General features: G+C 39.7%; 1 protein-coding gene across 11 annotated transcripts in view; it reads right to left on the reverse strand.

Moving 5' to 3' along the window:
• The window catches only part of CDK12 (cyclin dependent kinase 12), a 64,385-nt gene that overhangs the window by 19,373 nt on the left and 32,478 nt on the right, over nt 1–12,534 (reverse strand). For 4 of the 11 annotated variants that reach the window (XM_033410999.2, XM_033411002.2, XM_033411000.2 and 1 more), the window contains exons 12-14: nt 10,571–10,782; nt 9,047–9,499; nt 4,759–5,176 (exon numbers count right to left, since the gene is read on the reverse strand). In XM_033410999.2, coding sequence (XP_033266890.1) covers nt 4,759–5,176; nt 9,047–9,499; nt 10,571–10,782 — 1,083 coding nt within the window. Of the gene's footprint in view, nt 1–1,486; nt 5,177–5,338; nt 5,532–9,046; nt 9,500–10,570; nt 10,783–12,534 lie in introns of those variants that run through there. The other 7 variants (XM_033411005.2, XM_033411006.2, XM_033411004.2 and 4 more) reach the window with 4 other exon arrangements.

Below are 12,534 nucleotides of genomic sequence, written 5' to 3' on the forward strand. Positions count from 1 at the left end.
GATGCCTGTCTAGGAAAAGATAGTGCCCAAGAAATTTAGGTACTGAACAGTATGGCTTCTACTTAGAAATAGCCTTGAGTGTGATAGAGAAAAAAGTCCAGGTTAGTTAGGTCCTCAACTTTCAGGCCCAGAATTGAAGACAGCCATTGCTATGAAGTGGAAACAATATTCTCTACTAGGTTGAAGTTCACACTCCTAGTCATGAACTTGCAGTACATAAAGATCAAAAACGAATTCCTTTTCTCTGGAGGGTAACAAGGAACACAGGACTCCAGGAAGTGGAACAATCTTGAGCTCTCCATTCTCCTTCTGGGTAAAGACATGACAGCCCACAGGCAAGGAAACATCTTACTTAAACTGTGGGGATTCAAAAACAAGCTGGCAACCCTCATCATCACGTTTTTGAATCAGATTTCTTCCCAATTTCCTTGTGCTGGTGTACCCCTTAACCTTGTATGATTGCTTACCCCACTCACAACTTCCTGATACCTGTTCTCCCCTCTTCCTGTCTCCTGATGCTTTTTTTTTTCCTGTCCTCTGCCTACTTATGTCATAACTAGCAGGACTGTAGCACATATTACAAGGGAACGTTTAGTCCCCAGTGTCCTAAACCATGAAAGGGAAGGGAAAGCAATTTTCTCATGTGGAGACAGGAAAAGATTTTGGAAATAATAGGAATTTTACCCTTATAAATAACTTCTATTTACTTCCTGGATTGGCAATGTATCAGGAAATCTCAACAGAACTAGCAACACTAATCCATCCCCATGCTGGCCCTACTCAAGGCAACACAGGAACTGGCGTGAGGGTGAGAGTTTCTGATTTAAGAGACTATTTTTTTTTGGTCTAAACAGCTTCTTACCAACTTCTCTTGATGACAGTTGAGCTCAAACCCACTTACCTCTCCTTTCAGGAGGAGTCAGGGTACATGAAGCTCAACTCTTTTGATGGCCTAGCACCATCATTACTTTTGTACAACTGTTTTTTACTTTAGAAAATCACATCTTATGATTTCCCCCAATTCTTTATTCTCTAGTTCCTAGTCTAGTGTTTTGAAGCACCTCTTCAAATCCTGAGAACTTTTTTTTTTGTGATAATTTATGAGTCTACAGAGATTCTGAGACAAAGAACCCCTAGGATAAAGTGGAGGAGAAATGCCCTTTATACATATAATTAGATCTGCTCAAAGGGTACAGATTAAGAAGTAAATGCAATGGAGCAAAAGTGGTATAGTAACAGGAAATATTTAATTTTCCAATCTCCACTTTCCATTTTTATAAACTGAAAGAAAAAATTTAATATATTACAAAATATCTATACATAGACAAGGTAAACCCGATGGGGGGCAAAAACAAGAGAGAGAAAGGAATACAGTGTCAGGAACCTAAATCAGGGAGAGAGGTGGCAACTGACACTTTTCTGATGCAGCATTCTCTCTCAAAACCTGCTGGTAACCATTTTAGTACTGTAACTATATATGCATATTACACACACACACACACACACACACACACACACACACACACACACACACACACACACACACACACACACACACACACACACACACACACACACACACACACACACACACACACACACACGGCTGGGTGATGTCTATGCAATAAGCTAACAGAAATCCTACTTACAAATTTGTGCTAACTGCCCTGCTTTTAAACATATAGATCTGATGTTTTCAAATCCTTATTGTTCCCATGGACAGTTGAAGGAAAAAACTAAAGAAACTGGGTCAGGCAAATTTGTTTTCAAAACACAAAAATGATCATGGTCAAACCAGTTTTGCCTCTCATTCGTGAACAGAATCAGACTTCTCATCTGTTCAAAATAATGTATTTAATGGACAATATCTCCCATGGTTCAGTAACTAAAACCAAAACCACTTTTGAATATAATTGGGTTTGTAATTTTCTAATAGCCAAGCAGAAATTCTGCCAAACCTGTACTTCCATCACGTTTATAGATAACATAGCTGAAAAATTAGCAAATACCTCTTCTTCCTCCAGACAGATTACAGGTTGTTTCTTTGTCCCTCCGCCTTTAGAAATAGTCCAAAATATTTTTTTTCTTTTTAAAGGTTAGACTCCCAAAATGGGGGTGGGGGTTGACATGGGATCATACATACACAAACACACACACACACATACTCACCCCCATCCCTAGTAGTAGGGATGGGGGAATGGAGACTTAAGTATATTATTTAGAGTATTTGGCATAATTAAAAATAAGGGGTGGAGAGGGAAAAACACTATTGATGACTGCTGATAACCAAAATACAATTAAAATATATAGAGAATTTTATTCATATTTGATGGGAAACCGATTTTTCTCACTGGATACTTTTGAAAGTATCCAAGGCTTAAGTTCTTTAATCAAAAATGGGAGAGCAGGGCTCAATGACTCTAATTCAAATATTCTAAAATATAAAGGCCCATGTCTGAGGACTAAGAAGTCAACAGACAAAAGGTTCAGATAAACTTTAATGCAATTTACCAATAGCATGTCAGTGAGCCTAGCAAATCTAATCGGACACACTGGTATAAAAAGCCATCAATGCCAAAATGGCTAGAAGGTTCTCTTTTTAATCAGTGTTTGGCCCTGAGGGCAAGGCCAGACCAAAACCCAGAGAATAATAAAGAAATGCACACACCGAATATCTGCCTATTTCAGTAACAGGGGAAAATAGTCTTCATGTAAGTATCAGAAGAGGGTTCTTCTTTCATTTCTTTAAAGTTTTTTTTGTTGTTGTTGTTTTTATTTTTTAATTAACGCACCTCTCTCTTACAAGTAGTGTTTATTTTTTAATATAAGAACTTGGCATTGAAACATGAAACTTTGAGTTGAGGTCTGTAAACTATTCTCCAAGATGCTGAAACGTATTTGCCTTTTCTTTGTAAAACGGGACTAACCTACGTTTCACAAAGGTCTAGGTCTGTGCAGATAATTTATTTAAATGTTTATATTTTTAAAACACATTATATGCTGGTACTCACACAAAACTGGAAGCCAGAATGAGAAACCTCCCAGGTTATCCCACCCTGAAAGCCTTTCCCTCTTCCATTTTGTTTATAATAAGGCAAAACTCTTGCCATGAAGTCATAATTTAACCCCTTTTACCAAAACCAAAATCAAACCTCTCTGGAGGAAAATCCCTAAAAGAATTGGCAGGATATACATGCTGAGATGTGTATATGTCAATACTGTTCTTTCTTATGGTCTGCTCTTTTAAAATTATTTTTTAAAAAAAGGTCTCAGGTAGTGATACATCTTCAGAAAAATATCCACCCTAAACTAAGTTACATTTCCATGTATTTTCAGGATGTATTTTTTTCTCTTTGACAATATTACAATGCTCTGTTTCAAAGGTTTTTCTTGACATAAAAATATATGCGTAAACAATATGTATGCTAACTGATCTTAGTAGCCCTCCATGTATGGAGGCATCATCTCCTATCCTAGCTCAGCAGCAATGTCCTAGGCTGGTTGCATCTACAAATCAACTTCACCATCAGAACGTGGTTTTAAAAAAACCAAAAAACATTTTAGAATTGAAGATTTACAGAGAACAATATAGGAGTTTGAATTTCCTTTCCTTTATTTCAAAAAAAGTAAAGAATTATCCCAGGTTTTTGGGCATCTCAACAATTATTTTTTTCCAAACAAATGCCTCAAAAAAGAGAGGACAGAGAGAGAGAGCGAAAGAAAAACTATAAAGATGGGGTAAAAAAGGTAAGAGATGGGGTAAAGTCTACCTACTTGCCCAAGAATGCCACTTTCTACAACCTGCTTCATGTGCAGGGAGAGATAGGGCATATCTTTTCTCAAAGTGGAGCAAACTTTAAGGACAAGCAATTTATTTGGAAAAAAGGTATGTTCAAGATGCTCAATGGGGTAAAAAAAGAGTTCACTTGAAAGCAAAAATGTGAGATGGTGGAGAGGAAGGAAACATTTATTTAAATCAGCCAGTCACTCTGTTTCCCTTATAGCAAAAGCCTAAGAGCAGCTCAAATTTTGTGAACACTATTCTCTTAAAAAAACAAAAACAAAAAACCCACAAAACTTTAAAAACCTAAAGAGAGCCTCTCCTGAACCATCTCAGAATTGAAACTGTTTCCTTTTTCTTCTGCTCAAGAAGTACAGGCAATGAACTAATTAAACATTTACTTTTCAATTTAATGACCCTCTCCGTATTCTCTACTTATATTTACTAGGTAGAGCTGAAGTAAATGTTCTGGCTATAGCCCATCCAGGGGGAACTGGTGCCAACATCACTATTTTATAAGTCGCTTGCTAGTGGCAAGTGAGCAAGAAATACAACAGACAGCTTTGCAGTAGCCAAATGCAGATGATTACCTCACTCTGGCAAATGATTTCATTAAAGGTTCAGAGGACTGGGTGGAAGGATGGATAGGGAAGGAATCGTTCAGGACTCTGAAGTCTCTGGGTTAGTAAGGAACTCCTCTCCCTCTTCCCCCTCTTGGAGGGACTCTTGTAGGCCCCCGATAGAGTTTTCCATAAGCAGAAGACTGAGCTGGGGCCCCCCAGTTAAGGCCTGCTCCTGAGCTGCTGGCCCCAGTGGTTCCTGGCCCCAGCTCCCCATAGTTTTGCAATTTGGTCTCTGCATGTACCACAGAGTTGCTGCTTCCCTCAGCCTTCAGGAATGGTTGCCCGACCACTGAGTGTAATGCTAAGGGGACCCTGGCAAAACGGAGGTCCTGGTCCCCTGGGAACTGCACTGACCCTGTGCCCTGGTAACTGCTAGACTCCCCAAGGTGGCTCACAGAGCCCGAGAAGGTCCTGTTCTTCACCAGGGTCTGGGCCAAGGATTCTGTCAAGGCTGGACCAGAGTGGCGTTCATCAGTGTCAGTGGCACTGAACCCTGTTTCAGGCCCATCATTGTTTCCGTAAGTCCTGTTGGGATGGGGTCGGGTGGAGTAATCCATTGGTCTCAAGGCCTGGTGCTCATGTGGCAGGTGGCCAGGAGGCTCTGCTTCAGGCTGGGATAAAAGTTGCAGCAAGGCGGCTGTCACGGCTGGGTTCAACTCCTGGGGGGCGCTGGAAAGATCGCCTTCAACCAGAGGGGGTGGAGGTGGCGGCGGTGGAGGTCCGGGGGGCTCAGGGGGCCTCTTCTCTGGTGGAAGAATGTGAGGAGGACATGCTGTGGAAGGGTTACTTCTTTTAAACACCATCTTAAAAATCACATGTGACTATAAACACAAACACACAGACACACACAGACACACACACACACACACTGCCCGACATAAACAAATATCAATACAAGTAACCAAATATATATAAAGAATAAAACCTTGGGATCAGGAAATCGCAATTTATAAATAAAATCAAGTGATTAAAAGTAAAACAGTTGCATTCTGGATCTAACAGCTGGTGTAAAAAGATCATATATTTCAAATGATTGTCCTGATTTTTGTCTGAGATTTCCTCCATTTCCTTCCTTAAGGAATTGTCCTAATATGTAGGCTGTTGGTAGCCTCCCCGCCCCTTTTTTGCTGTTGGATCAAAACATTAATGAAAATTAGAAAGAAGGAAGATGAGAGGGAACAATACAAATGCTGTGGTCACATATCTAGGACATAATCTTGCTGTACAATAGGAGACCTTATATGGACTTAGCTAACACATTTTACAGAACGTTTGATGATATAAGGTTAACACGTAAAACAGAACTAAAAGAATATACAGGAGAGCTGAAATAAAGTAAAAACCTTCCATTACCGTCATGTATAAATTATACACTTGCTTCTCCCAACTTGAGTCCCTTTTCCCCATAATCACATTCTGAAGAATAGGATATTAACCACCATACTGTCATTCAGTTTCCTTTGTTACAGTAATTATAAAAAATCACTATAGCAATGTCATGCAGAATGGGATGTTGATAAACATCTGTTTATCTTGGAGACAGTGACAAGAAACGAGTATTTAGAAATGTATTGAACTAATACTACACTCTGTCTTTCCAAAGATCTTACTAGAACCACTCCCTAAAGTTTTTGTCACCCACTGCTGGATTACTTTGCCTAACCATGGCAATCATTGTCTGATAATGAACTCCTGCCAAGGCAAGAGACTAGACATGTACAATGGCGTGAGTTTGAGGACACACAAAACCAAGTACAATCAGAACTGTGACTTTAGAGAGTTGGGAGTCATCCTGCTGAAGAAAAGACTTAAAGTTTTGGGATATCTTCCAAATGATTGATTTTTCTGTTCCCTATGGAAGCATATTTTTAAATGTCCATATAATCAATTCTTTATTATTATCTGAGATAGTGATATAAAGTCATTACTCAGGCAAGCCAAAAGTAGTTTTTATAGTTATCATTAGGTATTTTGGTTGTATATTTACCACAATTATATTTTGCAAAAACAATCAGGAAAGTAAGCATGCCCTTAGCGTGCAGATGAAAGTACTCTGAAAACACTACAAAACTGTTGAGCAGTAGGAGGATAAGGTCGGTGTGTAACATACAAGTAGGGTGACCAAGAGTCCCAATTTGCCTGGGACTGAGGGGGTTCCCAGGTTGCTTTCAGTTTTAAAACCAGGACAGTACAGGGACAAGGTGGTCATCCTATATACAATACGCACCCAAGCTACTTGTTAACAGACTGGCTGGTTGACTAGGTGGTAGAGAAAACTGAATTAAAGGACAAAAGAATTAGCTATAGAAAACTCACAACTTGAAAAGTAGACATCCAGAAAAAGGAGAGCTAACTGGACTACAAACATCTATAGATTTCAGAGCTTTTTGCCGTGAACACTACATATCTCACTACATAAGAACATCAATCACAGTACCAGTTATTTTTTAAAGTATTTTTGGTCTGTACATGAAATGGAACACCAGTTTTTTTGGGTTTTTTTTGTTTGTTTGTTTTTTTAATACTAAGGGCAAACAACTTTAAAAATGCCTAACTGCAAAAATGGACAAAGCTACACTTATTTTCTTCCATCTATACTACTTTTCATATTTGCCTTTTATGTAAATAGCCTAGTTGTGTTTCAACAGAACTAATTCTTGAGCTCACATTCTTTCACATGTATGAGAGGATGAAGACTATTTCAAAATAGCAAAGGCAGATGGATTGTAAAGAACTATTAAAGGTTAATAAAACATCTTAAGAGAATTAAAAGTAAAGATCACATTAAAAAAACATACTGTTATAAGATTCAAAGTATTAACAATAATGCCAATCCTTAACAGCCTGTACCGATGGCGGGAGGGATTAATGAAATACACAAATAACTTAAAACTTCATTTTACTCATTAGATTTCAACCAAAACCCTTTCCCAACGAGTACAGAATAGCTAAACAGTAGCCAAAGTGATAGATTTTTACCTTCTCTGGCTAACTCAGTCTGCCCTCTGGTGGAAGTGCTAATGAACACTAAAATGGCCAAATGAGAGGTAGCAGGGGAGAAACAAGAACATAGAGACATTGGAGAGACACCAACGGGATAATCCAAAAGTGACTGTAATCATTAGGAATGGCATTTCTACTCTCCTCTGAAAAGTAAATCCAACAATTTCTGGCCATGAGCCAGGCCTTAATTTTAGTTCAATTTCACCATTTGGCTGATAGCTTGTTGACTCAATTACTGGGTGAATTTCTTTCAATCACTATGCCATTGAACTTGAACAACTTCTTTCAGATATTTTGATTATAGCTGAATTTTTTTTTTTTTGGGTTGGGGGGTGGGTGGTGGTGCAAGGAAGGAAGGTATGAGAGATAAGACAAAAAGGCCTACTTTAATTCTAGATTTGCTTTCTCTGTTATTCCACGTCCTGGAGTCTCTTAAAAACAACTGGAATTGTTATGGCATAATAGCAAAGTGAATTAAGAAACACATTAAAAAGAAACACATTAACAAAGTATAGGAATTCTAGTTCTGCCTCTGCCAATAATATGATTTCAGCAGTGGGACCATAGGCAGGCTTATTTAAACTCCCTGGATTGCAGTTTCCCTATCTATAAAGTAAGCGGGTAATTTTATTTATGTTACCTTCTGTTTTTTTTTTAACTTTACATATGATAAATAGTTTGTATATTTGACCTTGTGCTAGTGGAAATAAGGCATATATTCTCCATACCAACCCATATGAAATGTGAATGCAACAGCCTAAAAGTTGAAGGTTAGTGTACCCCATCAGACCTTGTACATCTTCTCATTCCCCAATTCATGGGGTCTTCATGGACAGCAAAAATTTCCAAGGAGTTGGAATCACTTTCAGATAAGTAAAGATTTTGCAAGTAAAGACTGTGAATCAGAATTCATTAGAAAATTTAAACTTCTTTTCCCTCGAATAAATTGTATGCTGTGGTCATCTGAGATCAAGGTATACATATTTCCTTTTTTCAGATTTTTTTTTTTAATATAATGCTCAATTCCTAATCTGGGGTCCATTTAATTATCTCTTTCAGGAACACAGATTTAAAGGAATCATTTTTATATGCTATTTTTTGGAAAGGAAATGTACTTTGTTAATTATCTACTTAGAAATCTCAAATTATTCTTCAGGAGATTAACAATGATATCTTATTAGGGCTTTCTTGACTGTATGTTTCTGGCGAGACTCTGGTATCTAGCATCCACTATACTAGAGTACAATTGACTATTTGTACAATCTGATAATGGTTTGTTTGGAAGGCAGATTTTCAAGTGCCAATACTAGCTGGCCACCACACACACAGTGGTTCAAGATGCATCACTAGCTACAGTTGTGGTTTCCTTGTGTGAGAACACAGGGACTTTACTTACCTACTTCCTAGGAAATGGAAAGATGGAAAAACAATCAGTACATGAAAGGTGCTTTAAGAAGCTTTGAGACTTAAATAAAAGAAGCTGGGCAAGAAATACAGCACTTGGTGCTATGTTCTCCTGTAGACTAGGTGACAGAAAGACTGAAACCGAGGCCACTGATGTGAAAAAGAAAATGTTAAGAGATTTTTAAGAGGATCAACAGCACCTGAGCTCAATGAGATTCATGACCGGTCTGTTTACCTGCTGCCTCCTCCTGTGGCATTGTGGGAGTTCTTCGGGGCCCCTGTGGCCCACTGTTCTTGTCACTGTTGTTTTCCTCCAGGTTGCCTGCTGGCTCCTGGGTTTTCATTAGTTGACTCAAGAGAACTGCCAACATATTCTGCATGTCAGCTGGTGTGCTTGAAGCTTCAGGGGTTGTCTGTTCTGCGGAAGGTTGGACCACTGGGGCAGGGGGTGCCTCCTTCAAAGATTCCTCTGGGGCCGTGGGCTCTGAGTCCTGCTGGTGGGAAGTGGCTTCTGTTAGGGCACTGATGGATTGGTTCAGGGCCTCCAGCTGCTGCTGTATCTCTGGATTGGAGTGGATGTTAAGCAGCTGCGCCATTTGAGGAATACTCAGGTCGGTTTGGCTCTGGAGCAGGTTCAATAACACTGCCAATTCACTTTGATTCAACTGCTGTGTGATGTCACCGAGGCCTGTGGAGAGACAGTGGAGCCAATATAAGAGGATGAGGCAAGGCAAGGACCTCTGCCTTCTTCAATTGGCAATAGCAACTTACAATACCCAATGAATGAAGTTTCACTTTGAATGTCTCATTTTTCATGCCTCCAACTGTCATGACACATTTGTTATTCTTTATATTTTCACTTAAAAATACAGGGACTAATTAAAACATCTCTGTATTGTGAGTAAAAGTGACTTCATTTTATCTATATTCTTCAAGGTCAGTGATTTTCAACCCTTACTGTACATCAGAATAGGAGAGGTTTTTTGTTTGTTTTTTTAATATCTTTATTAGAGTATAATTGCTTTACAATGAGAATAGGAGAGATTTTAAAATTCAGAAGCCTCAGGTCCCATCCCTAGAGATCTGGCAATTGTTTGGAGGTGTTTACATTTAAAGCTTTTTAGATGATTCTAATGTGCAGCCAGAATTGAAAACCACTGTTTTAAGTGGACAAGGAAGGAAAAATGAGCCAAGGAAGGAATAGCTGTAGTTCAGAAAAAATGGTTGCACCACAGGAGAGCTACTTTGTTGTTTATAATAATTCATTATTACACAGTTTTTGATATATTTAGATCAAATAACAGGCTACAGAACTAACTACATTTAGCAATTGTGACTTAACATGATTAAATTCTAAGAAGGTCTTATCAAATCTAACATAAAACAGGGCTCCAGTTATGTTAGAGAGCCATGGGTAATCTAATCCTAAATTAAAACACACATACACACACAGGGCTTCCCTGGTGGCGCAGTGGTTGAGAGTCCGCCTGCCGATGCAGGGGACACGGGTTCGTGCCCTGGTCCGGGAAGATCCCACATGCCGTGGAGCGGCTGGGCCCGTGAGCCATGGCCGCTGAGCCTGCGCATCCGGAGCCTGTGCTCCGCAACGGGAGAGGCCAAAACAGTGAGAGGCCCGCGTACCACAAAAAAACAAAACAAAACAAAACACACACACACACACCCTTGCACTTGACCTTCAAAATCTGCCAAGTGCTTAGTAAAAGCACAAAGGCTCTATCCCAGCACTGCCAGCACTGACCTATTGCATCCCCAGCCCCAGGCTCCACCCTGCCAGGAGCAGGCTGAGGTGGTGCTGGGCTGCTGTTCTTCACAGGCTCAGCACTTGTCCCTGAGATAGTTTCTTTTCGAGAGGCTTTGGGTGGAGGTGGCTCCTCTACCAAAACACCACTTTGTCGCTGCCGTCGCCGTTTCTTACTCCATAATTCATGGCAATCCTGCCAGTGGGGGAGGCTGGAAAAAGACAAAAGAAATGTGTGTGGGAATGCAGTAGTGAGTGAATGGAGGAACAAGAGATTAAAATGGGAAGGCAGCGGCTTCCCTGGTGGTGCAGTGGTTAAGAATCCGCCTGCCTGGGCTTCCCTGGTGGCGCAGTGGTTGGGAGTCTGCCTGCCAATGCAGGCGACATGGGTTCGTGCCCCAGTCCGGGAAGATCCCACATGCCGCGGAGTGGCTGGGCCCGTGAGCCATGGCCGCTGAGCCTGCGCGTCCGGAGCCTGTGCTCCGCAACGGGAGAGGCCACAACAGTGAGAGGCCCGCATACCGGGGGGGAAAAAAAAAAAAAAAAGAATCTGCCTGCCAATGCAGGGGACACGCTGGGTTCGATCCCTGGTCCGGGAAGATCCCACATGCCATGAAGCAACTAAGCCCATGTGACACAACTACTGAGCCCGCGTGTAGAACCCACAAGCCACAACTACTGAAGTCCATGCGCCTAGAGCCTGTGCTCTGCAACAAGAGGAGCCACAACAATGAGCAGCCCACACACCGCAACAAAGAGTAGCCCCCGCTCCCCGCAACTAAAGAAAGCCTGCGCACAGCAATGAAGACCCAACGCAGCCAAAAATAAATAAATTTTAAAAAATAAATAAAATAAAATGGGAAGGCAAAGAGCAAGGGGAAATAGAAAGGATAAGGAAAATATAAAACTAACCAGAAAAGTTAGTAAACAGATAGTAGCAGTGTAAATAGAATCATGGCATACTGTAGTCTGAGAAACTAAAAATCCAAAAGCCCAAAGAATTTCTTTCTACAGTGAGAAATGAAGATGTTGCTAATACCACAGACACACTTGCTATATAAATGCCCATATTCCAGTCAAACAGTTAAGTTTTATAACTGTTCTTGCTTGGCATAACAAAAATAAAGGAGACCTTTACTGGTCAAGTTTCAGTTGGGAATAAATAGAACAGAGGTGACTGCCTTGTTAATATCTACAAAAAGTCCAGGCAAGGTAATTTAAATCTTGGAACCACGTGAGAATATCATGATTAAATCACCTCTGTGTAAAATCGATTTATGTATTACTTGGTCTGTAAGGACCAAAAAACTGGTTCTTTCTTCTTTCTGCCCACTGAATTTCATGACTGGATATTTTCATTTGTGAGGTTTATTAGTATATTTTAACATATTTCCAGACTTTCCTATACTCAATAAATTCCAGTAAGTCAAACCTTACCACAATAAAGATTATCATAGCCAAAATTTCTCTATAACAAGTTTCCAATTTTTACTAAAAAGCTTACATATTTCAATCACATTCAGTGTATCAAAATTCAAACACAATAAATGAATTCGAACATTTCTTTGGATTATCAGATTTGTAGATATTACCTGTTCGTGTACTAACATCTCATACATTTAAGATACACAGTATTTCTATAAGAAAGAAATGCCCAAAAACTCTGACATGAAAGCTATAATGCTGTCAGTGAGAGTCAAAGATTTTTATCTATCAGAATGTGAGATGTGAGTGTAGAACCTCTGAGGATCTCATACAATACAGGAAATTAATAAGATTCTGATGGAAGAAAGACACATTCATAGACCATATTTTCTATATCAAAATTCAGGACATATGGCTTGATAGTGAGACAAACTATTTAAAATTAGGACTGTCCTTGCACGTGTGGGATAACATGGTCACCACAGATATAGGGAATTAAAAAAGATGAAATGGTTAAAAGCAAAAATTAGAAGGAATAC

This window comes from Orcinus orca, chromosome 19 (assembly GCF_937001465.1).
Source record: "Orcinus orca chromosome 19, mOrcOrc1.1, whole genome shotgun sequence".
NCBI classification, from domain to species: Eukaryota; Metazoa; Chordata; class Mammalia; order Artiodactyla; family Delphinidae; genus Orcinus; species Orcinus orca.